This window comes from Salvelinus alpinus, unplaced genomic scaffold, assembly GCF_045679555.1.
Source record: "Salvelinus alpinus unplaced genomic scaffold, SLU_Salpinus.1 scaffold_40, whole genome shotgun sequence".
In the NCBI taxonomy this organism is placed as follows: Eukaryota; Metazoa; Chordata; class Actinopteri; order Salmoniformes; family Salmonidae; genus Salvelinus; species Salvelinus alpinus.
Window position 1 is genome coordinate 452,674 of NW_027255981.1, and position 23,946 is coordinate 476,619.

Below are 23,946 nucleotides of genomic sequence, written 5' to 3' on the forward strand. Positions count from 1 at the left end.
CAGACTGGTTGTAATTGACTACAATCGTGTCCCAAGAACAAATAATAAAGCCTTTGTGCTGTGATACCCCTTGCACTGTTCTGTTGCGTAATATGGCTTTGTCCTGCGTAGGGGGCCGTTCCAAGCAACTAGAAACCCAAACACATGGAACTACACAAGGTTCTCAAGTGACCAGAGAGCTTTGGTTAAGAAAGACATGGTTTTCTGTTGTTTTCAAGTTGCATAAAGGACTAAGTTATGCGGGGGCATCACATAGTGATACCATTGAAAAGAACATGTCCTTAGCTAATCGTCTCATGAAAACGTAATGCGGATATTCGCAGAAGAAATTACAAGCACAAAACTAAAATCACAGCAATGAAAGTAGTGTACTGTTCCCTATGGGCTCACTTTAACCATTAACACGGGCATATTCATTACACCGATTCTGTTGCAAAACGTTTCTTAAACGGAAGCAAATGGAACAAAAACGGAGAGGGACCTACCTGAATTTGTCAATATAAAAGTGAAATGATCAAACAGTGAAATATGGTCATGTGATGATGGCTGTGTATAGAGATGTAAAAGGCCGCTGTTTTGCTTTGTTTGCTTCCGTTTGGTTCTTAAACGGTAAACGGTTTCCGTAATGTATACAACCCAGCTGAGAGGGCGGTTAATGGTTAGCATGCTACAGTACCTAAGACTACAAGGTGAAGTTGTTAAAAATCTGTTTGGGATAGGGGGCAGCATTTTCACTTTGGATGAATCGTGTGCCCATAGTGAACTGCCTCCTACTCTGTCCCAGATGCTAATATATGCATATTATTATTACTATTGGATAGAAAACACTCTGAAGTTTCTAAAACTGTTTGAATTATGTCTGTGAGTATAACAGAACTCATATGGCAGGCAAACTTCCAAACAGGAAGTGAGAATTCTGAGAAGGGTCGATGTTAAAGTCATCGCCTATTCAATTCCCTGTAATATATGGATCTGTTTGCACTTCCTACACCTTCCACTAGATGTCAACAGTCTGTAGAACGTGGAATGAAGCCTCTAGTGTGATGTGGGGCCGGATGGCAGCTATTTGAGTCAGTGGTCTGGCAGAATGCTAGTTCCTGGTCATGCGCGCTAGTCATGATATGGCCATGTGTTCCATTACTTATACAGACATAAAGAAATGCTCCGGTTGGAACGTTATTGGATATATATGATAACAACATCCTGAAGATTGATTCTCTACTTAATTTGACCAGTTTATTCGACCTGGAATATAACTTTTTGAAGTTTTCGTCCGAGTTCGCCTGGACCGGCGCCAGCGTTTGGACATGTGAACTAAAAGTGCTAGCAAAAGTAGCTAATTGGACACTAGTAATGGACATTATCGAACAAAACAACGATTTATTGTGGAACTAGGATTCCTGGCACTGCATTCTGATGAAAGATCATCAAAGGTAAGGGAATATTTATGATGTAATTTCGTATTTCTGTTGACTCCAACATGGCGGAGAAATGTTGTGTATTTCTGAGCGCCGTCTCAGATTATTGCATGGTATGCTTTTTCCTAAAGTTTAAAAAAAATCTGACACAGCGGTTGCATTAAGAACCAGTGTATCTTTAATTATATGTAAAACATGTATCTTTCATCAAAGTTTATGATGAGTATTTCTGTTATTTGACGAGGCTCTCTGTAATTACTCCGGATATTTTGGAGGCATTTCTGAACATGGCGCCAATGTAAACCGAGATTTGTGGATATAAATATGCACATTATCGAACAAAACATAAATGTATTGTGTAACATGATGTCCTATGAGTGTCATCTGATGAAGATTATCAAAGGTTAGTGATTAATTTTATCTCTATTTCTGCTTTTGTGTGACTATCTTTGGCTGGGAAAAATGGCTGTGTGTTTTTTGGATTTGGTGGTGATCTAACATAAATATATGTTGTGTTTTCGCTGTAAAACATTTTTGAAAAATCGGACATGATGGGTAGATTAACAAGATGTTTATCTTTCATTTGCTGTATTGGACTTGTTAATGTGTGAAAGTTACATATTTCAAAAAAATATTTTTGAATTTCACGCGCTGCCTTTTCAGCGGAATGTTGTGGGTGTTCCGCTAGCGGAACCCCTGGGCTAGAAAGGTTAAAGGTGCTTACACATGTGGAAGCTTGGTGAATTGCAACAGGACTAGGCCGCATTCAAAACAAATACCCCCGACCCCGCATCCCATTTCCCCATAACATGGTGGAGATTCGCGCTTGAACCTTTTACTTTCGGTTTTGGTCCACCACCTTCAAACAGCAGTAACAACTTTATTTTTTGTTATTGAAAATATATTTCACAGCGATTTAGACACTACAATGATTCCCTACACTATTCAGTGTTTGCTTTCTCACATAAACTGAAATTGAGTGAAAAGTGTAGAATTTTAGCACCCAGGAAATGACAGAGCAACTTCTACATTGGCCACTTGACCTGATTTCCCCTAAACACAGCCACAAAATCAAAACAGCTTTCCCCATTTTGACAACAGATGCCGGCCTAGCAGGATAGGCGAATATCAATAGGCGAATATCACAGCCAATCACAACACTGGCGGTAAGTAATACTGTGAAACACTATCATTACACTATTACTGCAGATAATGTACATAATATTTCTGAAATTACATTAATTAATTAATTACTGAAAAGCACCTTTAAAGTGTTAAATATTGTACATCATATGGGGGTGTGTTCAAAAACTGGATTGTGTTATTACAACCACAACGGATCCTATGACAAGTGCCACTGGTTTATGGCAAGTTCATATAAAATATACAAAATATAGAAGAAAACGCAAAAGCAGCAAAAGAAGGATTAAGGATGGCTAAAGAATCTTTCTGCCACGCATTTACATAAGCCTTAGTATGTGTGGGCCATGTGGCACATAGGGTGGCATGGCATTGCCTGTGGCATATCATCACCACCACACACAGGCTGCATCATGAATGGCATCCTATTCCTTATTGTGTACTACACAGTGACCAGGGCCCATTGGCCATTTGGGACGCAGCCAGTCAGAAAAATCCTGAGTTACCTTTGGGCCTGAGAGAATGCAGGCAAGACAGAAAATTAGAGTGTACCCTGTTCTTAAATAACTATGTTCCCAGCAGCCGCAAAACATCATGGCGATTTTAATTATCTCAGCGATGTTTAGAATGCTTGGCACTGTGCCATGGTCAAAACCGCATGCATCACCAAATAACATGAAGATATACAATCTTATCACTCATTTTCTTTATCATTTTGAGTTTTTACTTCACGCGACAGTTATTCTAATCCATATACAAAGCAAAATGATTGAATTGATTTGGAGAAAAAAAGTAAAATCCAATTGTGACCATGTAACAACTCTAAGATGGTAACAATTGTATTGAAATTCATCATCCCAACAATGGGGACTAGGAAGTGTGTCTGCCAGTTAGAATAGTAGCTGGCTGTATTGACTTTGGCTCAACTGTAATGGAATAGAACATTGTGTAACGGCCAGTAAACACACCTGCCTACCCAGGCTTTCCCATTTTTCAGGCTACGCTTGACACATTCAGTTACCACACTATTTACCATCCAGGGTACTGGTGGTGGATGGGCATCGATAAATGTGTGTTTGTGGCTCTCACCTGACTCTCTGCAGGGTGCCCGGTCATGGCGCAGGAGGAAGCGCACCTCCCCCCTCTGCTGTCCCCAACACTGGAGCACGTCCAGCATTCGCTCTCCGTCGCCAATGGCGCGCTCTGGTGTGACAAAGAAAGATGCCTGAGTAAGCGGTTCTTGAGTCCAAGGCACGGTTCCATTTTGGTCCCTTGCCTCTTACCCCCAACCTACCCCTCAGGTATTCACATCTGACGGGATAGTGATACTGCTTTCACCTATTATGTCACCTTTAAGATTAGTGAACACCAAAGTTGTAGGGGCTAGGGAGTGAAATGGAACTGGGCCAAAGTTGACATTGAACAAGATTTTTGGGGGTTCCTCCTACCCACCACTGAAAACCTTTGATTGGCTTCATTCAGTTCAACACTTGGATGAGTGCAGCCCCGCATAACATCAACCTAGAGTAAACACTGACATCAAAAGTTAGCCAGGAAGTGTCCTGGCTGGTCTAGCAGTGATACCACAGCCTCACACATGACTACGGTGTCGGCATGGGTTTGAATCTGGCCCATGCCCTTCTAGCACCTCTCCTACTTTACTGTCTCGTTTTACTGTCCAATAAACTTGATCCTTAAGTAGTTGTCACTTTACGACAAGTTTAAAAGGCATAAAATTGAGAAGACTGAGTCACAACCGTTCTGAAACTCACCTGAGCCTCGCCACATTTCAGCTAGGTAGCATTCTCCCTCCCCCGGCTCCTTGCACAGCTCCACCACATCACGACACAGGGTTTCCGGGGTAATGGGCACCTCTGTGAAATGCTGGTCATTGTTGCTGAGGTACACGGTGAGGAACATCTAAGACAGACAGTGGAAAATAGACCATTAGAACAGTGTTAGAGAAGATTGGGGTCCAACCCCAGACAAAGACTGAGCCAATTCAGAAACCCCCACTGCAATGGGTTTTAGTGAGAACAGAATAAGTAGCACATTAGGTCCCTGTTCTATTTGAAACAAACAGATGGTCAATGTCTATTTTGGATCCAAAAATCTTACGGGGAGTCATTTGTCAATGTGGTCTTTTTTCTAATAGGGGCAATTCCACGATAATGGAATTGCGCTGAGACTGATATTTTTTACTTAAAATGTATGCCAAACGAAAACCATTGATTTAAAAACAAACCACACAACTCTATGCACAAGGACTACTTTTAACAATTTACATACTGAAAATTATTTACTGAAAGAACTGTGCAGATGCAAAGGTTGGTAACAGAATTTCAGTTAAATCTCCCTCAGTTTGTGACCACGTTTTCCAAACACTTGGAAAACGTGGTCTCAAAAATCTGCTCCAAATTAAGATTCAAAGATGTCTGCAGAAAAAAATGGTATGTCAGCTATGACATGACACAGAGTAAAAAAAAAAAGTATTTTGGTTATTGAACTGTATACATTAAGTGAAGTAAATCTACACCCGGTAACAGAATTCCATCATGGGTCCTTGATCTATGCTGTACAGAAATGCATAAATCCTAAATCCATACACAAAGGTGCAATATCATCCTTTGCATATTTATGTATTACTCTACACACTGGCTATTATTTTAATGAGCTCCACCACCAAACAAGACCAAATCGGAACCAATCATAGACGTCTATTTTTCACAAGTTTGGACATCAAATTACAGCACAGTAGAGCTATGTAATATAGCACAGAACAGTAAGTATAGTTCAGTACAGTAGAGTATAGCACAGTACACAAGTGTAATGTACTGTATCTTACTGTACTATATTCTACTTTTATTTACTGTACTATGCTGAATTATACTCTACTTTTGTTTACTGTACTGTGTTGTCCAAACTAATGAAACATAGGCGTCTGGACCAAATCTGAACTAATCGTGGACGTCTATGTTTGGGCCGGTCCAGATGTCTATGGAAGCTGAAATCAAGACTGGCCCGGACCAAGACATGACGTCTGTGGACGTTGAAATCAAGGCCAGGGCGGACTGACCAAATAAAACATTTAAAGGGAGGGGGCACATGGGTAGGTGTCAGTAAGAGCCAGGAGAGGTTGCATTAATTAGAGATAGACAATAGAGAGAAGAGAAGATCTCTCTTCTCTTCTCTCTCTCTAACTAATGCTTGTCTAGACTTTTCTGCTTGTCTAGGTTGTCTAGACTTTTCACACTCTTGCTTTGACAACCAGATGACAGAAAGGAAACATAGTTGGGTCGCTGAACATAGTTGGGTCGCCTGCTACTGTTCTCCCTTCCGCTGGCATACTATTGTTGTTTGTGACTACTATGATTTCCCATTGTAGCCAATTAAATTGCAGACATTCCGTTAACAATTTTTTTGAAACTCTGTTACCGATCTGGTAACAGAATTTAGTTTGAATCATTTAATAATTCATGAAAATAAAATTGACATCTATAAAAACACGAATTAACTGACGGGGCCTATATAGAAAGAACTAAGCCCCGGGGCCTATGATTTCTTAATCCGCCGCGGCTCATGAGGGAGAGAAATGTGAAGATATCTTAAAGATATGTGGGTTTTTGGTAACTGAATTTTAAGGCACATGGCAATGTTTCTTAAACTTACACAAGGCAGAAAAGGTTAAATCCTAAACTATACTGAACAAAAATAAACGCAACATGTAAAGTGTTGGTCCCATGTTTCATGAGCAGAAATAAAAGATCCCAGAAATGTTCCATACTCAAAAAATATTTTTTCTCAAATTTTGTGCACAAATTTGTTTACATCCCTGTTAGCGAGCATTTCTCCTTTGCTAAAATAATCCATCCACCTGACAGGTATGGCATATCAAGAAGCTGATTAAACAGCATGATCATTATACAGGTACACCTTGTGCTGGGGACAATAAAAGGCCACTTAAATGTGCAGTTGTCACACAACACAATGCCATAGATGTCTCAATTTTGGGGTAGTGTGCAATTGGCATGCTGACTGCAGGAATGTCCACCAGAGCTGTTGCTAGAGAATTTAATGTTCATTTGTCTACCATAAACCGCCTCCAATGTTGTTTTAGAGAATTTGGCAGTACGTCCAACCGTCCTCACAACCACAGACCACATGTAACCATGCCAGCCCAGGACCTCCACATCTGGCTTCTTCACCTGTGGGATCATCTGATGCCAGCCACCCGGACAGCTGAGGAGTTTTTCTGTCTGTAATAAAGCCCTTTGTGGGGAAAACCTCATTCTGATTGGCTGGGCCTGGCTCCCCAGTGATGTGAAATCCATAGATTAGGGCCTAACAAATTCATTTAAATTGACTGATTTCCTTTTATGAACTGTAACTCATAAAGTTGTTGAAATTGTTGCCTGTTGCGTTTATATTTTTGTGGTGATATTAGTTGTCAGGGGTCTAATTCAACATTATTATATTTTGATGCATTTCTAATACCTTTTAAGACTTTTTCTGGCAGATGTTTTGTAAGACCCCTTTTCCATCTGTTTGACAATAAATCAAAGCCTTTGCTTATTCCTAATTTTGAGGATGGAAAATGGTTGAAATGTAAACATGCCTTAATTTCTCAAAAATAGACTCGTAGCTTTCATTTCATAGAAATTACCATAGGAAATTCCACAAATAATAATGGTGTTGCTTCAACATCTGGAGTGAGCCAGGCCAAAGACAAAATGGGGACAGTCTGGGACCTACTCCAGAACCCCTTCTGGAATTATGAAGGGGCGAATGCAGTTCTGAAAACTTTCTCAAAGAGAAAACTGGGTCTCAAATTCCAATAGAGCCAAGCCCCAATCTCTGAAAATGAAAACACACTGGTCCTTGAAAGTGGTCAAATTCCTCTGTGAATTTGACCTTTCACTAGATTATACATAGGTCAATGGTTTCATTTCAAATGCGCAAACGTGCAAGTCAGCAATTTCTTCGCACCATAAATAGCAGGCCAAGCCAAACACGCTCCGCTGCCCAAAGGTATAGAGGATGCAAAAAGCAATCATTGACTTGTTGCTTCGTAGAGGTGGTCTGGCATGGGGCCTGAAAGGGCTATACCACTGAGATAACAGATGGGCTTTAGACTGAAGATGCTTTCCCAAATGGCACCAAAATTCAATTTGGGACATATCCTGATTGTAAGATGGAAGCTGTCCTGTAGACTCTGCCACTGCTGCAGCACTTAATTCCCACGAACAACCTACAGAACCTACCATTCAGAAAACATCTGCCTAAAACCAGTTATAATTTGGAGATAATCCATATAAAATCAGGAGATTTAGAATTGACTGAGCTATCGATCTGAGTGGTTTTCAAATTCTTTGTCAGACTGAGCGGTCTACCAATTTCCTGAAATTGTGGAAGGTTTTCAACCCTGAAGCCATTCGTGATAAATCTATGATGTCAAGTACAGGTGGATTATGGAAAGAAACGTCATTATGTTGAGGCAACAGTATAAAATAATAAAGCCTTCCACATCCGCCACAAACATCTGGCATTTCACAGAAGTGGCTGAGAGACGCGTAACAATGCTAAACCACTCGCAATGCCGACTGACCCGACATTTGTGAAACTGAGGCACAAGCTTGCCAGCTGATACTCCACGCACCAATTCAAGTACCGGTTTAAAGCAGCTGTGCACTATAGGTTTTAAAAAATAATTTAAAAAATTTAAAGAGGCTTTTTTGTCCTTTTAAAATATGCTCTCAATCTGGGCATTGGATCGGACTACAGCTGGCGATATAACTGACTGCCTTTCTGTCCTAGTCACAGTAGGAGTACAAGAAAACCAGACTGGCAATTAGAGTTAGGATAACATCATGGCCATGTGCCCTCTTAAAAAGGTAGACTCCGCCATATGACGTCATCGTGGAAAGCCAGGCGACTTCCTGCATGCAGAAAACAAGATCATTAATATCTGCAAAAAGAATACTACTTCCCAACTTTCGGCCTCTCTTGAGAATGCCCACATTGGGGAGTGGCAAATAGAGGCCAATTCTCAGTTTGTTGTTGTTGATTAAGGAAGTCACCCCACTTTGCATGACAATGTAATTTTCCTAAGTCTACCTACAACACTTTAAATGCATTCCTCTCTCCAGAAGTAAAGCTAACCTCTGACATTTCACCGTTGCATTGTATTTTTATTTTATTCAATGATCAAGTGACACTTAGCCTAGGTGAGACTACATTACCTCTCTGCACAGCTGACTTTCCCAGTTTCTCTGAAGGGTCTGTCTTTAAAGAGCCGCTGAACACACCGATTGGCACGTGTGTTTTTCTGTTTTCAATCTTGATGTGAATTAGCCTATCAGGAGCTTCTAAATCCATGACATCATTTTCTGGAATTGTCCAAGCTATTTAAAGGCACAGTCAACTTAGTGTATGTTAACTTCTGACCCACTGAAATTGTGATACAGTGAATTATAAGCGAAATAATCTGTCTGTAAACAATTGTTGGAAAAATTATGTCATGCAAAAAGTAGATGTCCTATAAGGTTTGCCAAAACTATAGTTTGTTAACAAGAAATTACTGGAGTGGTTGAAAAACGAGTTTTAATGACTCCAACCTAAGTGTATGTGAACTTCCAACTTCAACTGTGTATGTATGTATGTATGTATGTATGTATGTATGTATGTACATTTACATTTAAGTCATTTAGCAGACGCTCTTATCCAGAGCGACTTACAAATTGGTGCATTCACCTTATGATATCCAGTGGAACAACCACTTTACAATAGTGCATCTAACTCTTTTAAGGGGGGGGGGGGGTTAGAAGGATTACTTTATCCTATCCTAGGTATTCCTTAAAGAGGTGGGGTTTCAGGTGTCTCCGGAAGGTGGTGATTGACTCCGCTGACCTGGCGTCGTGAGGGAGTTTGTTCCACCATTGGGGTGCCAGAGCAGCGAACAGTTTTGACTGGGCTGAGCGGGAACTGTACTTCCTCAGAGGTAGGGAGGCGAGCAGGCCAGAGGTGGATGAACGCAGTGCCCTTGTTTGGGTGTAGGGCCTGATCAGAGCCTGAAGGTACGGAGGTGCCGTTCCCCTCACAGCTCCGTAGGCAAGCACCATGGTCTTGTAGCGGATGCGAGCTTCAACTGGAAGCCAGTGGAGAGAGCGGAGGAGCGGGGTGACGTGAGAGAACTTGGGAAAGTTGAACACCAGACGGGCTGCGGCGTTCTGGATGAGTTGTAGGGGTTTAATGGCACAGGCAGGGAGCCCAGCCAACAGCGAGTTGCAGTAATCCAGACGGGAGATGACAAGTGCCTGGATTAGGACCTGCGCCGCTTCCTGCGTGAGGCAGGGTCGTACTCTGCGAATGTTGTAGAGCATGAACCTACAGGAACGGGTCACCGCCTTGATGTTAGTTGAGAACGACAGGGTGTTGTCCAGGATCACGCCAAGGTTCTTAGCACTCTGGGAGGAGGACACAATGGAGTTGTCAACGGAACGGGCATGGAACGGGCAGTCCTTCCCCGGGAGGAAGAGCAGCTCCGTCTTGCCGAGGTTCAGCTTGAGGTGGTGATCCGTCATCCACACTGATATGTCTGCCAGACATGCAGAGATGCGATTCACCACCTGGTTATCAGAGGGGGGAAAGGAGAAGATTAATTGTGTGTCGTCTGCATAGCAATGATAGGAGAGACCATGTGAGGATATGACAGAGCCAAGTAACTTGGTGTATAGCGAGAATAGGAGAGGGCCTAGAACAGAGCCCTGGGGGACACCAGTGGTGAGAGCACGTGGTGCGGAGACAGATTCTCGCCACGCCACCTGGTAGGAGCGACCTGTCAGGTAGGACGCAATCCAAGCGTGGGCCGCGCCGGAGATGCCCAGCTCGGAGAGGGTGGAGAGGAGGATCTGATGGTTCACAGTATCAAAGGCAGCCGATAGGTCTAGAAGGATGAGAGCAGAGGAGAGAGAGTTAGCTTTAGCAGTGCGGAGCGCCTCCGTGACACAGAGAAGAGCAGTCTCAGTTGAATGACTAGTCTTGAAACCTGACTGATTTGGATCAAGAAGGTCATTCTGAGAGAGATAGCAGGAGAGCTGGCCAAGGACGGCACGTTCAAGAGTTTTGGAGAGAAAAGAAAGAAGGGATACTGGTCTGTAGTTGTTGACATCGGAGGGATCGAGTGTAGGTTTTTTCAGAAGGGGTGCAACTCTCGCTCTCTTGAAGACGGAAGGGACGTAGCCAGCGGTCAAGGATGAGTTGATGAGCGAGGTGAGGTAAGGGAGAAGGTCTCCGGAAATGGTCTGGAGAAGAGAGGAGGGGATAGGGTCAAGCGGGCAGGTTGTTGGGCGGCCGGCCGTCACAAGACGCGAGATTTCATCTGGAGAGAGAGGGGAGAAAGAGGACAAAGCACAGGGTAGGGCAGTGTGAGCAGAACCAGCGGTGTCGTTTGACTTAGCAAACGAGGATCGGATGTCGTCGACCTTCTTTTCAAAATGGTTGACGAAGTCATCAGCAGAGAGGGAGGAGGGGGGAGGAGGGGGAGGAGGATATATATATACACATACATACACATATATATATTTATTTATTTATTTATTTATTTATTTAGAGGTCGACCGATTATGATTTTTCAACGCCGATACCGATTATTGGAGGACCAAAAAAGCCGATACCGATTAAATCGACCGATTTCTTTTTTTAATGTATTTATAATAATGACAATTACAACACTACTGAATGAACACGTGTATTTTAACTTAATATAATACATCAATAATCAATTTAGCCTCAAATAAATAATGAAACATGTTCAATTTGGTTTAAATAATGCAAAAACAAAGTGTTGCAGAAGAAAGTAAAAGTGCAATATGTGCCATGTAAAAAAGCTAATGTTTAAGTTCCTTGCTCAGAACATGAGAACATATGAAAGCTGGAGGTTCCTTTTATCCTTTTAACATGAGTCTTCAATATGCCCAGGTAAGAAGTTTTAGGTTGTAGTTATTATAGGACTATTTCTCTCTATACCATTTGTATTTCATATACCTTTGACTATTGGATGTTCTTATAGGCACTTTAGTATTGCCAGTGTAACAGTATAGCTTCCGTCCCTCTCCTCGCCCCTACCTGGGCTCGAATCAGGAACACATCGACAACAGCCACCCTCGAAGCATCGTTACCCATCGCTCCACCAAAGCCGCGGCCCTTGCAGAGCAAGGGGAACAACTACTTCAAGGTCCCAGAGCGAGTGACGTCACCGATTGAAACGTTATTAACGCGCACCCCGCTAACTAGCTAGCCATTTCACATCGGTTACACCAGCCTAATCTCGGGAGTTGATACGCTTGAAGTCATAAACAGCTCAATGCTTGAAGCACAGCGAAGAGCTGCTGGCAAACAGACGAAAGTGCTGTTTGAATGAATGCTTACGAGCCTGCTGTTGCCTACCACCGCTCAGTCAGACTGCTCTATCAAATCATAGACTTAATTATAACATAATAACACACAGAAATACGAGCCTTAGGTCATTAATATGGTCAAATCCGGAAACTATCATTTCGAAAACAAAACGTTTATTCTTTCAGTGAAACACAGAACTGTTCCGTATTTTATCTAACGGGTGGCATCCATAAGTCTAAATATTCCTGTTACATTGCACAACATTCAATGTTATGTCATAATTACGTAAAATTCTGGCAAATTAGTTCGCAACGAGCCAGGCGGCCCAAACTGTTGCATATACCCTGACTCTGCGTGCAATGAACTCAAGAGAAGTGACACAATTTCCCTAGTTTAATATTGCCTGCTAACCTGGATTTCTTTTAACTAAATATGCAGGTTTAAGAAAATATACTTCTGTGTATTGATTTTAAAGAAAGGCATTGATGTTTATGGTTAGGTACATTCGTGCAACGATTGTGCTTTTTTCGCAAATGCGCTTTTGTTAAATCATCCCCCGTTTGGCGAAGTTGGCGAAGTTGTCTTCACACAGTTCGCAACGAGCCAGGCGGCCCAAACTACTGCGTATACCCTGACTCTGTTGCACAGAACGCAAGAGAAGTGACACAATTTCCCTAGTTAAAAGAATGTCATGTTAGCAGGCAATATTAACTAAATATGCAGGTTAAAAAATATATACTTATGTATTGATTTTAAGAAAGGCATTGATGTTTATGGTTAGGTACACATTGGTGCAACGAAGGTGCTTTTTTCGCGAATGCACTTGTTAAATCACCCGTTTGGCGAAGTAGGCTATGATTCAATGATAAATTAACAGGCACCGCATCTATTATATGCAACGCAGGACAAGCTAGATAAACTAGTAATATCATCAACCATGTGTAGTTAACTAGTGATTATGTTAAGATTGATTGTTTTTTATAAGATACGTTTAATGCTAGCTAGCACCTTACCTTGGCTGCTTGCTGCACTCGCATAACAGGTAGTCAGCCTGCCACGCAGTCTCCTCATGGAGTACAATGTAATCGGCCATGATCGGTGTCCAAAAATGCAGATTACCGATTGTTATGAAAACTTGAAATCGGCCCTAATTAAATCGGCCATTCCAATTAAAATCGGTCGACATCTAATAGACCCCAGCTTGTTTCTCTGTATACAGCACACTTCTCAACAGCAAATGTATTTAAACTAACGCTGTTCATCAACCAAACCAAACTTATACTAATGTATTAATTTATTGAGTGGTAATAAGAAAATGTTGGACTAAATACACATCTGAAGGAAGCCCATGCTTGAACCAATACAGAAGTGGGGGATGGTGTCAGAGGTTGATAAAGTGAAGAGAAGTAGGCTGTCATTTTCTATTTCACTGCACTGGGCCTTCATTTCATCACATAGGGCAAGGGCTATGGGAACCAGTAGGCACATTTGGAGATCTGAGTGAGCCTTGAGGCCATCTAGGACAATCAGAGATTAACTGGACACTACTTGTTAAGGCTCCTTTGACAGTTGACATCTAAAAGGACTGAAAATGCAGTAAAAATGCCCAAACAGAATGAGCTTTATTTACAACTACAATTTTGAAATAATTAGGTTTTCCATTTTCTAGTTCTTATTTGTTTGTTTTTTCAAAGGGGACGCAGACATTGGGGGCTTTTGCTAATTCCTTGGCATGTCCCTGTTTGCTTGGCACCACTCACTGAATGCGTGGCATGTAAAGAGATCTGTTGTGCTTTTGTAAGACTTGTCGAATACAAATCGACCGAACATCAAATTACATGCCAAGTAGCACACTTGTATTTCCATACACAAACGTATAGGTGAGCTATCATTGCTGGCTCTTGGCCTGCGTCCCAAATTGCACCCTTTTCCCTATGCAGTGTAATACTTTTGACCAGGACCCATAGGGATATGGTCAAAAGTAGTGCACTATGTAGGGAAAAGGTTACCATTTTGGATGCACCCTTGCAGTGGATGACCAAGTCTTAAACAGAATTGGGGAAATCTTATTTTCCCCTCAGAGAATAATCAGTCCGTATGGAAATTTGGCTTTTTTTTATTTTTACGAGTGCTAATGACTATGTCCTTGTGCTATCCCCCACGGTCGACGTTCCATTGATCTTGTACTGTATGTAAAAGTGGGGTCCGAAATTATTAACACCCTTGATAAAGATGAGCAATAATGACTGTATAAAATAATTCAAATACTGAGTTATATTGTATGCAACAAAATATTTTTGGGTGAAACTATATAATTTTATACATTTGATTAGAGAAAGAGATTTTGTTTAACAAGTAATATAAAAAAAAGTCTCAAAAAGGTAGGGGTTAAAATTATTGACACCCCTAAAGATTCTTATAAATAAAGTAGTCAGAAGTGTAGTATTTGGTCCCATATTCCTAGCAAGATATGACTACATCAAGCTTGTGACTCTTCAAAGTTGTTGGACGTAAACTCCGCAAAAAAAAAGAAACGTCCCTTTTTTAGGACCCTGTCTTTCAAAGGTAATTCGTAAAAATACAAATAACTTCACAGATCTTCATTGTAAAGGGTTTAAACACTGTTTCCCATGCTTGTTCAATGAATCATAAACAATTAATGAACATGCAACTGTGGAACGGTCGTCAAGACACTAACAGCTTACAGACGGTAGGCAATTAAGGTCGCAGTTATGAAAACTTAGGACACTAAAGAGGCCTTTCTACTGACTCTGAAAAACACCAAAAGAAAGATGCACAGGGTCCCTGCTCATCTGCGTGAACGTGCCTTAGGCATGCTGCAAGGAGGCATGAGGACTGCAGATGTGGCCAGGGCAATAAATTGCAATGTCCGTACTGCGAGACGCCTAAGACAGCACTACAGGGAGACAGAACGGACAGCTGATCGTCCTCGCAGTGGCAGACCACGTGTAACAACACCTGCACAGGATCGTTACATCCGAACATCACACTTGGGGGACAGGTACAGGATGTCAACAACAACTGCCTGAGTTACACCTGCATTACACCTACACCTGCAGTTACACCATGCTTCTACACCTGCATTGCTTGCTGTTTGGGGTTTTAGGCTGGGTTTCTGTACAGCATTTTGAGATATCAGCTGATGTACGAAGGGCTATATAAATACGTTTGATTTGATTTGAGTTACACCAGGAACGCACAATCCCTCCATCAGTGCTCAGACTGTCTGCAATAGGCTGAGAGAGGCTGGACTGTGGGCTTGTAGGCCTGTTGTAAGGCAGGTCCTCACCAGACATCACCGGCAACAACGTCGTCCTATGGGCACAAACCCACTGTCGCTGGACCAGACTGGACTGGCAAAAAGTGATTTTCACCGACGAGTCGCGGTTTTGTCTCACCAGGGGTGATGGTCGGATTCGCGTTTATCGTCGAAGGAATGAGCGTTACACCGAGGCCTGTACTACAGAGCGGGATCAATTTGGAGGTGGAGGGTCCGTCATGGTCTGGGGCGGTGTGTCACAGCATCATCGGACTGAGCTTGTTGTCATTGCAGGCAATTTCAACACTGTGCGTTACAGGGAAGACATCCTCCTCCCTCATGTGGTACCCTTCCTGCAGGCTCATCCTGGGATGACGCCACTAGCGTTGTAAATAAGAATAGAATATGTTTCTAAACACTTCTACATTAGTGTGGATGCTACCATTGTTACGAACAATCCTGAATGAATCGTGAATAATGATGACTGAGAAAGTTAGAGGACCAAAGATCATGCTGCCAAAACATGGTAACCTCCCGTTATTGGTAATGGTGAGAGGTTGAGGGTATGATCTTTGACCCTTTACATTTTCTCACTCATTATTCAGGATTATCCATAATCATGGTAGAATCCACATTAATGCAGAAGTGTTTAGAAACATATTCTATTCTTATTTATAATAAAAGTGACAATACATTATTGACCATTCATTTATATTGGGCACAAACTAATCAGAAACAACTAAAACAAACTGCAAATGCATCCAACATGTTTGTAGTCACGAGCTTGATGTAGTCCCTGCGTGATAGGAATATGGGACCAAATATTAAACGTTTTACCATTTTATTTATAAGAATCTTTAGGGGTGTCAAGAATTTTGACCCCTACCTTTGAGAAAAAGATAATATATCGCTTTCTCTAACGAATTGTATTAGTATATAATTTCCCAAATGTCTCATTTTTTTTGCAATACAATATTGTATAAGCTCAGTATTTGAATTCTTTATTTTTTACAGTCATTATTGCTAATCTTTATCAAGGGTGTCAATAATTTTGGACCCCAATGTATATTTTGGAGAAGTAGAATAGAATACTTTACTGCTTTTGAGAGAATGTGTCCTATAGGCTACATTGTATTCCAGGTAGCCCCCACATACAGATCATTCCAGTTTTCAGAATATAGACGTGCGGAGGCAGTAGTTGTATAAACAAAGCCATGATATAATTGAAAACAATAAATTCTTATTCTATGGATAGGTTCTATATAGAACACTTATGGCAGGTGGCTTGATTGAATACAATTCCCCTGATTCACACAGCTGGGGAAAGGCAGAGCACTTTGATTTTGCATGTGGGTGCAGCCCTAATAACACAACACTGCCCTTCTCTTCAGACAGATCAGACAGCTCCGGGGTGAAGTTTCCCCTAAGTACACATCTAGGATCAGCTTCTCCTCCCCCAATCCCGAAAAAATGCTAAACTAACCCATGATGAGCGTCTGGGGCAACTTAACCCTCCTCCGATTAGACATTAGCCTAGTCTGTGGTAAAAAAATTTAATAAAGTTTCACAGTGTGGGGCATCTAATGAGATCGGTTAGGCTAAGCTTCTCATTAATGGAGCATCAGTGTGACTGAGAACAAACCTCATTAGCAATAGGGATTCTTATTTGGTGGAGGATAAGGCGATGAGCTAAGTGCTATGAGATCTTCGGAAATGTTTGCTGTAATTGCAAATTGTTCCTCTGTTATTAGGTGAGATGGGCATTTGACAACTAAAAGGTTCTGTATTTCATCATGTAACCATGACTAAATCACTGTTGATAGGGATAGACTAAATGAATGATGGATTGTGGTCTTCATCCAAAAATCTAATTACTGACAAAGTAATTTGCAGGCCCTTCTTGTGCCTGCAAATTCACCCCCCCCCCCCCCCCCCACACACAAAAAGAAAAATATATAAATAAAAATATTGCATGAGAAGCCTTGAGGAAATCAAAGTAACCTTTTTTGTGACATTCATTGTTGGTGAATTATTGTGCTGTGGTGGTAAAAATGCTAGAGCGTTCAAAAGTAGACGTGGAAGGAGAACAAGTTGAAATGACACACACAAGTTGTTATAGGACTGACCATTACATTTGGTTAATAAACAGGTCGAGTGGATTGTCGATATACCATGACGGACTCCAATTGAAAGCTAATTAATTGGAATAGAGTGAATATTGATTAAGTTTGCTGTGACGGCAGTGACAAGCTACAGGAGTAATCCAATCCACTGCTGTCATTCATTATTCATGCCAATAACAGCATACAGCAAATGAGCATCTGTTCGATACATGCATCATCCGGGCAAAGCCATCCTACAGAGTCCAACTTCAAAGAACTGTTGTGTTTCCTCTTGAAACGGGGACCTTTTCAGTTAAAGCGGTAATCATTTTCTCCATTACGTGTTTAAAAAAATACATTAGCACTAACTCTTGACTTGTGGTTGTGTGGATCTTTAATAAATGTTGGCAGATTGGTTTGCAATCCGTTACCGCTGGTCAGCTCCCAATGTTTTTAAGCTGCGGCCTGGACCCAGGCCATATGGCCAGGCTCACGTGACTTTACTATTGAATCAGCGTAGCAGTAGCAACCCTCCCCCGTTCCCAACCCCCACTGTGCTGAGCATTACTCTGGCAGCAGAAAAACAGTACTGGGTGAAAACAAACACAACCCAGTCACTGAAAAGTTGACATTTTCAAATGGCATTTGGGACAATGGGAAATGTCATTGACAATCTCCACCACAGCCACGGAGCAGTACTTTTGACTAATCGCCTAATGAATTTATAAATAGCCTAAATGTGACAGCAGGAAGATTGTGTGTATGTCTGTCTGTGTGCTTACTTACTGGCCACTTACTGTTACTGGTACCAGTTGCAAAGGCACTCCGTAACCTCGGGTGTGGGATGAGTTTAACAACGGTAATCAATGACATTTGGAACCAGATAACAGAGTTAGGTGGAGCCTATCAACTCATCGATTATTTACTATCTGTGTCACCCCTGACCCTGCTAAATATTTGCGTTGTTTCCACAAAATGTGTCCCCCATATAACTGGTGTCACTTTTTGGTGCCAACCGTGGCTCATACCTCACTTATAGATAGGATGTCCTTTTCAAGTTGAGTAAAAATCAATGCTCAGTTCACATAACCACACGATGGAACAGCCTGAAATAGATTTAGCCTTAGCACAACATTTATGAATTCTACCAGGGCTAACAATAATCTTCCAGGATCTCGACATATATAAAGAAATACAAGATGTTGGGCCAACACCATAGGGCTCCCAAGAGGAACAAACCGTCTGGTGTTTCCTCACTTGGAAACACCAGACCAGACTCACTTGGAAACACCAGACCAGACTCACTTGGAAACACAAGAAAATCTGACAGATTAAGATTCTGGAGGTTGTTCCCGATTTTGCCATTGCAAACGTAATCACCAAAGCCTAATTGTGTGTGTGTGTGTGTGTGTATATATATATTTTTTTTTTTTAATGTAACCTTTATTTAACTAGGCAAGTCAGTTAAGAACAAAATCTTATTTACAATGAAGGCCTACACCAGCAAAACCCGGACGATTGTGCGCCGCCCTATGGGACTCCCAATCACGTCCGATGATGAATTATGACTTTCCATAAGTGAAATAGGCTATTCCCACTAGGCACAAACTGTTATTTAAAAAAATAAAATAATAATATTGTACTTTTGTTCTCCCCAATTGGTAGTCACAGTCTTGTCTCATCGCTGCAACTCCCCTACGGACTCGGGAGATGCAAAGGTCAAGAGCCATGCGTCCTCCAAAACACGACCCTGCCAAGCCACAGTGCTTCTTGACACACTGCTCGCTTAACACGGAAGCCAGCCGCACCAATTTGTCGGAGGAAACACCGTCCAACTGGCGACCGTCGTCAGCTTGCAGGCGCCCGGCCTGCCACAGGGAGTCGCTAGAGCGCGATGGGACAAGGAAATCCTGGCCGGCCAAACCCTCCCCTAACTCGGACAACGCTGGGCCAATTGTGCGCCGCATCATGGGTCTCCCGGTCACGGCCGGCTGTGACACAGCCTAAGATCGAACCCGGGGCTGTAGTAACGCCTCAAGCACTGCGATGCTGTGCCTTAGACCCCTGCACCACTCGGGAGGCTGTTGTTTTTTTACGAGATCCCAATCAATCAATTTGACACTCATTGGATTTACACACAAAAAGGCAATGGTCAAAAACATTATCACCATGTCATCCAACAATGTTGTGTACGGACAGAATAGCGTACACTTAGTTTGTTAGACAACCACAAACCTTTAAATTGGGATTTTACTTGTGTGTGGTCCATTGAAGCTTTTCTTGCTAAATATGGTGTAGTAGCCTAATTGGCAGTTAACCTCATATGCATGCCGCATGATTTTAAACCATTCTTTAATTTCTGAAATGTCATTGGTCATGAGATATGATTTAAGGAAAGCAAAACCTGCTAGCTAGACATTCAGAGAAACGTGGAATTTCTGGACCACATTAGCATGAGCAACAATAGCGGAATCTGCAGGTCACCTTCAAAATAAAAGTCTGCCATTGAAACTATTGCAAACAGATGAAACCAGTGAAAATAAAGTCCCGCAATAAGAACTACGGCGCGAGAGAGAGAGAGAGAGAGAGAGAGAGAGAGAATAGGCAGGGTGAGATGATTGAAGGCTGAGGAATGCAGAGAGTTTGATTGTGAGAGAGATATTTGCTGAGAGAGGAGGCTGATGGCTTTGGGGTAATTTACTGTGTTAGTTGTTGCTGGGAGCAGTTGGTATATTCTGTGAGTTTGTTGCTCAGTCAGACAGAGCCTCATTGATGTCCTGTGTTTCTGAGTGTTTGTGAAATTGTTAATAATTATTCTGTTTCATTTGTTCCCGCGGGCATACATATACCCGTAGTATATTCACTGTCTAGGCACACTAGGTAAGACCTGGGCGGACCACCCCCTGTATTTTGGTTAGGGCACCAGGTGGTGCTAAGATAGGTAGTAGTGGGTAGGCAGGTTAGATAGGAGAGGGGGAGCTTTGATATTTACTTTCTTTGCTTTGGTTCCGTCCAGCCCCTTTTCCCCATATTACCGTGTAGGAAATAAATCCTAGTAAACGGTAAATTCTGCCTTTGTCGTCCTTTCTCGCACCTACAGTTCATACCTCTTTTGCTTCACGGGGAGTTGAGTTGCAGCAGGGTGTTGCGTTCCTTCTTCTCAGAGGCGTGCGTAACACCAGGATCCATAGGTAAGGTTGTACATGCTCAATACACATACACTAGGTTGACTGGTGAGTTTAAAAGGAAAAATCCACCCAAAACCACTAATTTCTTGAATTTACAGTGTTAAAAAATACGAATGTGAGAAGAATATTTTTTGTGAACAAATGTTTCATTTTGGCATTACAAAGGTTGGTAGCAATAATGAAAATTGTTGTGTAGATCTGTTGCATCTCAAGTCAATTACAAAATCCACAATGCAATGCTCTCCATGGGCTGGCTGGCTGGCTGGCTAACTAACCAGCAAACATAGCTACACTCAATAATACCAAAGAAATATCAGCATGTAACGTAGATAGTTAGTGTATTAGTGTATTTTGTTTAGGCAATTTTACAGCTATCAATTTAGAAGTCTACAATCTCAACCTGCAGATCGATGTGCCTCACAGAGCAGAGTCTGACATTCGCAACGGCAGATATACTTTTGTGATGGGAAACGTTGCACATGCTACGTCAATGGGCCGTGGGGTGCATTCTGGGACAAGGAGTGCTCTGAGTCAATGGAGTGAATGAGTCTATTGGGCGGTAGCTCAAAAACCCAACATTAGCACGAATTTCGTCAACAAGAAGTACAACATTACAAATCTTTTACGAGATGTTAGATCATCTGTATATCAATTCAATTCAATTCAATTCAAGGGGCTTTATTGGCATGGGAAACATGTGTTAACATTGCCAAAGCAAGTGAGGTAGGTAATATACAAAAGTCAAATAAACAATAAAAATGAACAGTAAACATTACACATACAGAAGTTTCAAAACAATAAAGACATTACAAATGTCATATTATATATATGCAGTGTTGTAACAATGTACAAATGGTTAAAGCACACAAGTTAAAATAAATAAACATAAATATGGGTTGTATTTACAGTGGTGTTTGTTCTTCACTGGTTGCCCTTTTCTTGTGGCAACAGGTCACAAATCTTGCTGCTGTGATGGCACACTGTGGAATTTCACCCAGTAGATATGGGAGTTTATCAAAATTGGATTTGTTTTCGAATTCTTTGTGGATCTGTGTAATCTGAGGGAAATATGTCTCTCTAATATGGTCATACATTGGGCAGGAGGTTAGGAAGTGCAGCTCAGTTTCCACCTCATTTTGTGGGCAGTGTGCACATAGCCTGTCTTCTCTTGAGAGCCATGTCTGCCTACGGCGGCCTTTCTCAATAGCAAGGCTATGCTCACTGAGTCTGTACATAGTCAAAGCTTTCCTTAAGTTTGGGTCAGTCACAGTGGTCAGGTATTCTGCCACTGTGTACTCTCTGTTTAGGGCCAAATAGCATTCTAGTTTGCTCTGTTTTTTTGTTAATTCTTTCCAATGTGTCAAGTAATTATCTTTTTGTTTTCTCATGATTTGGTTGGGTCTAATTGTGCTGTTGTCCTGGGGCTCTGTGGGGTGTGTTTGTGTTTGTGAACAGAGCCCTAGGACCAGCTTGCTTAGGGGACTCTTCTCCAGGTTCATCTCTCTGTAGGTGATGGCTTTGTTATGGAAGGTTTGGGAATCGCTTCCTTTTAGGTGGTTGTAGAATTTAACGGCTCTTTTCTGGATTTTGATAATTAGTGGGTATCGGCCTAATTCTGCTCTGCATGCATTATTTGGTGTTCTACGTTGTACACGGAGGATATTTTTGCAGAATTCTGCATGCAGAGTCTCAATTTGGTGTTTGTCCCATTTTGTGAAATCTTGGTTGGTGAGCGGACCCCAGACCTCACAACCATAAAGGGCAATGGGCTCTATGACTGATTCAAGTATTTTTAGCCAGATCCTAATTGGTATGTTGAAATTTATGTTCCTTTTGATGGCATAGAAGGCCCTTCTTGCCTTGTCTCTCAGATCGTTCACAGCTTTGTGGAAGTTACCTGTGGTGCTGATGTTTAGGCCGAGGTATGTATAGTTTTTTGTGTGCTCTAGGGCAACGGTGTCTAGATGGAATTTGTGGTCCTGGTGACTGGACCTTTTTTGGAACACCATTATTTTGGTCTTACTGAGATTTACTGTCAGGGCCCAGGTCTGACAGAATCTGTGCAGAAGATCTAGGTGCTGCTGTAGGCCCTCCTTGGTTGGTGACAGAAGCACCAGATCATCAGCAAACAGTAGACATTTGACTTCGGATTCTAGTAGGGTGAGACCGGGTGCTGCAGACTGTTCTAGTGCCCGCGCCAATTCGTTGATATATATGTTGAAGAGGGTGGGGCTTAAGCTGCATCCCTGTCTCACCCCACGACCCTGTGTGAAGAAATGTGTGTGTTTTTTGCCAATTTTAACCGCACACTTGTTGTTTGTGTACATGGATTTTATAATGTCGTATGTTTTACCCCCAACACCACTTTCCATCAATTTGTATAGCAGACCCTCATGCCAAATTGAGTCGAAGGCTTTTTTGAAATCAACAAAGCATGAGAAGACTTTGCCTTTGTTTTGGTTTGTTTGGTTGTCAATTAGGGTGTGTAGGGTGAATACATGGTCTGTTGTACGGTAATTTGGTAAAAAGCCAATTTGACATTTGCTCAGTACATTGTTTTCATTGAGGAAATGTACGAGTCTGCTGTTAATGATAATGCAGAGTATTTTCCCAAGGTTACTGTTGACGCATATTCCACGGTAGTTATTGGGGTCAAATTTGTCTCCACTTTTGTGGATTGGGGTGATCAGTCCTTGGTTCCAAATATTGGGGAAGATGCCAGAGCTAAGGACGATGTTAAAGAGTTTTAGTATAGCCAATTGGAATTTGTTGTCTGTATATTTGATCATTTCATTAAGGATACCATCAACACCACAGGCCTTTTTGGGTTTGAGGGTTTTTATTTTGTCCTGTAACTCATTCAAGGTAATTGGAGAATCCAATGGGTTCTGGTAGTCTTTAATAGTTGATTCTAGGATTTGTATTTGATCATGTATATGTTTTTGTTCTTTAGTCTTTGTTATAGAGCCAAAAAGATTGGAGAAGTGGTTTACCCATACATCTCCATTTTGGATAGATAATTCTTCGTGTTGTTGTTTGTTTAGTGTTTTCCAATTTTCCCAGAATTGGTTAGAGTCTATGGAGTCTTCAATTACATTGAGCTGATTTCTGACGTGCTGTTCCTTCTTTTTCCGTAGTGTATTTCTGTATTGTTTTAGTGATTCGCCATAGTGAAGGCGTAGACTCAGGTTTTCCGGGTCTCTATGTTTTTGGTTGGACAGGTTCCTCAATTTATTTCTTAGATTTTTGCATTCTTTATCAAACCATTTGTCATTGTTGTTCATTTTCTTCGGTTTTCTATTTGAGATTTTTAGATTTGATAGGGAAGCTGAGAGGTCAAATATACTGTTAAGATTTTCTACTGCCAAGTTTACACCTTCACTATTGCAGTGGAACATTTTACCCAGGAAGTTGTCTAAAAG

The 23,946-nt window shown here is 41.7% G+C and overlaps 1 protein-coding gene across 1 annotated transcript in view; it reads right to left on the reverse strand.

Moving 5' to 3' along the window:
- The window catches only part of LOC139566976 (apoptosis-stimulating of p53 protein 2-like), a 49,958-nt gene that overhangs the window by 23,457 nt on the left and 2,555 nt on the right, over nucleotides 1-23,946 (reverse strand). Inside the window, exons 2-3 of the mRNA XM_071388367.1 lie at nucleotides 4,331-4,478; nucleotides 3,648-3,761 (exon numbers count right to left, since the gene is read on the reverse strand). Of these exons, the coding sequence (XP_071244468.1) occupies nucleotides 3,648-3,761; nucleotides 4,331-4,478 (262 nt within the window). The remainder of the gene's footprint in view (nucleotides 1-3,647; nucleotides 3,762-4,330; nucleotides 4,479-23,946) is intronic.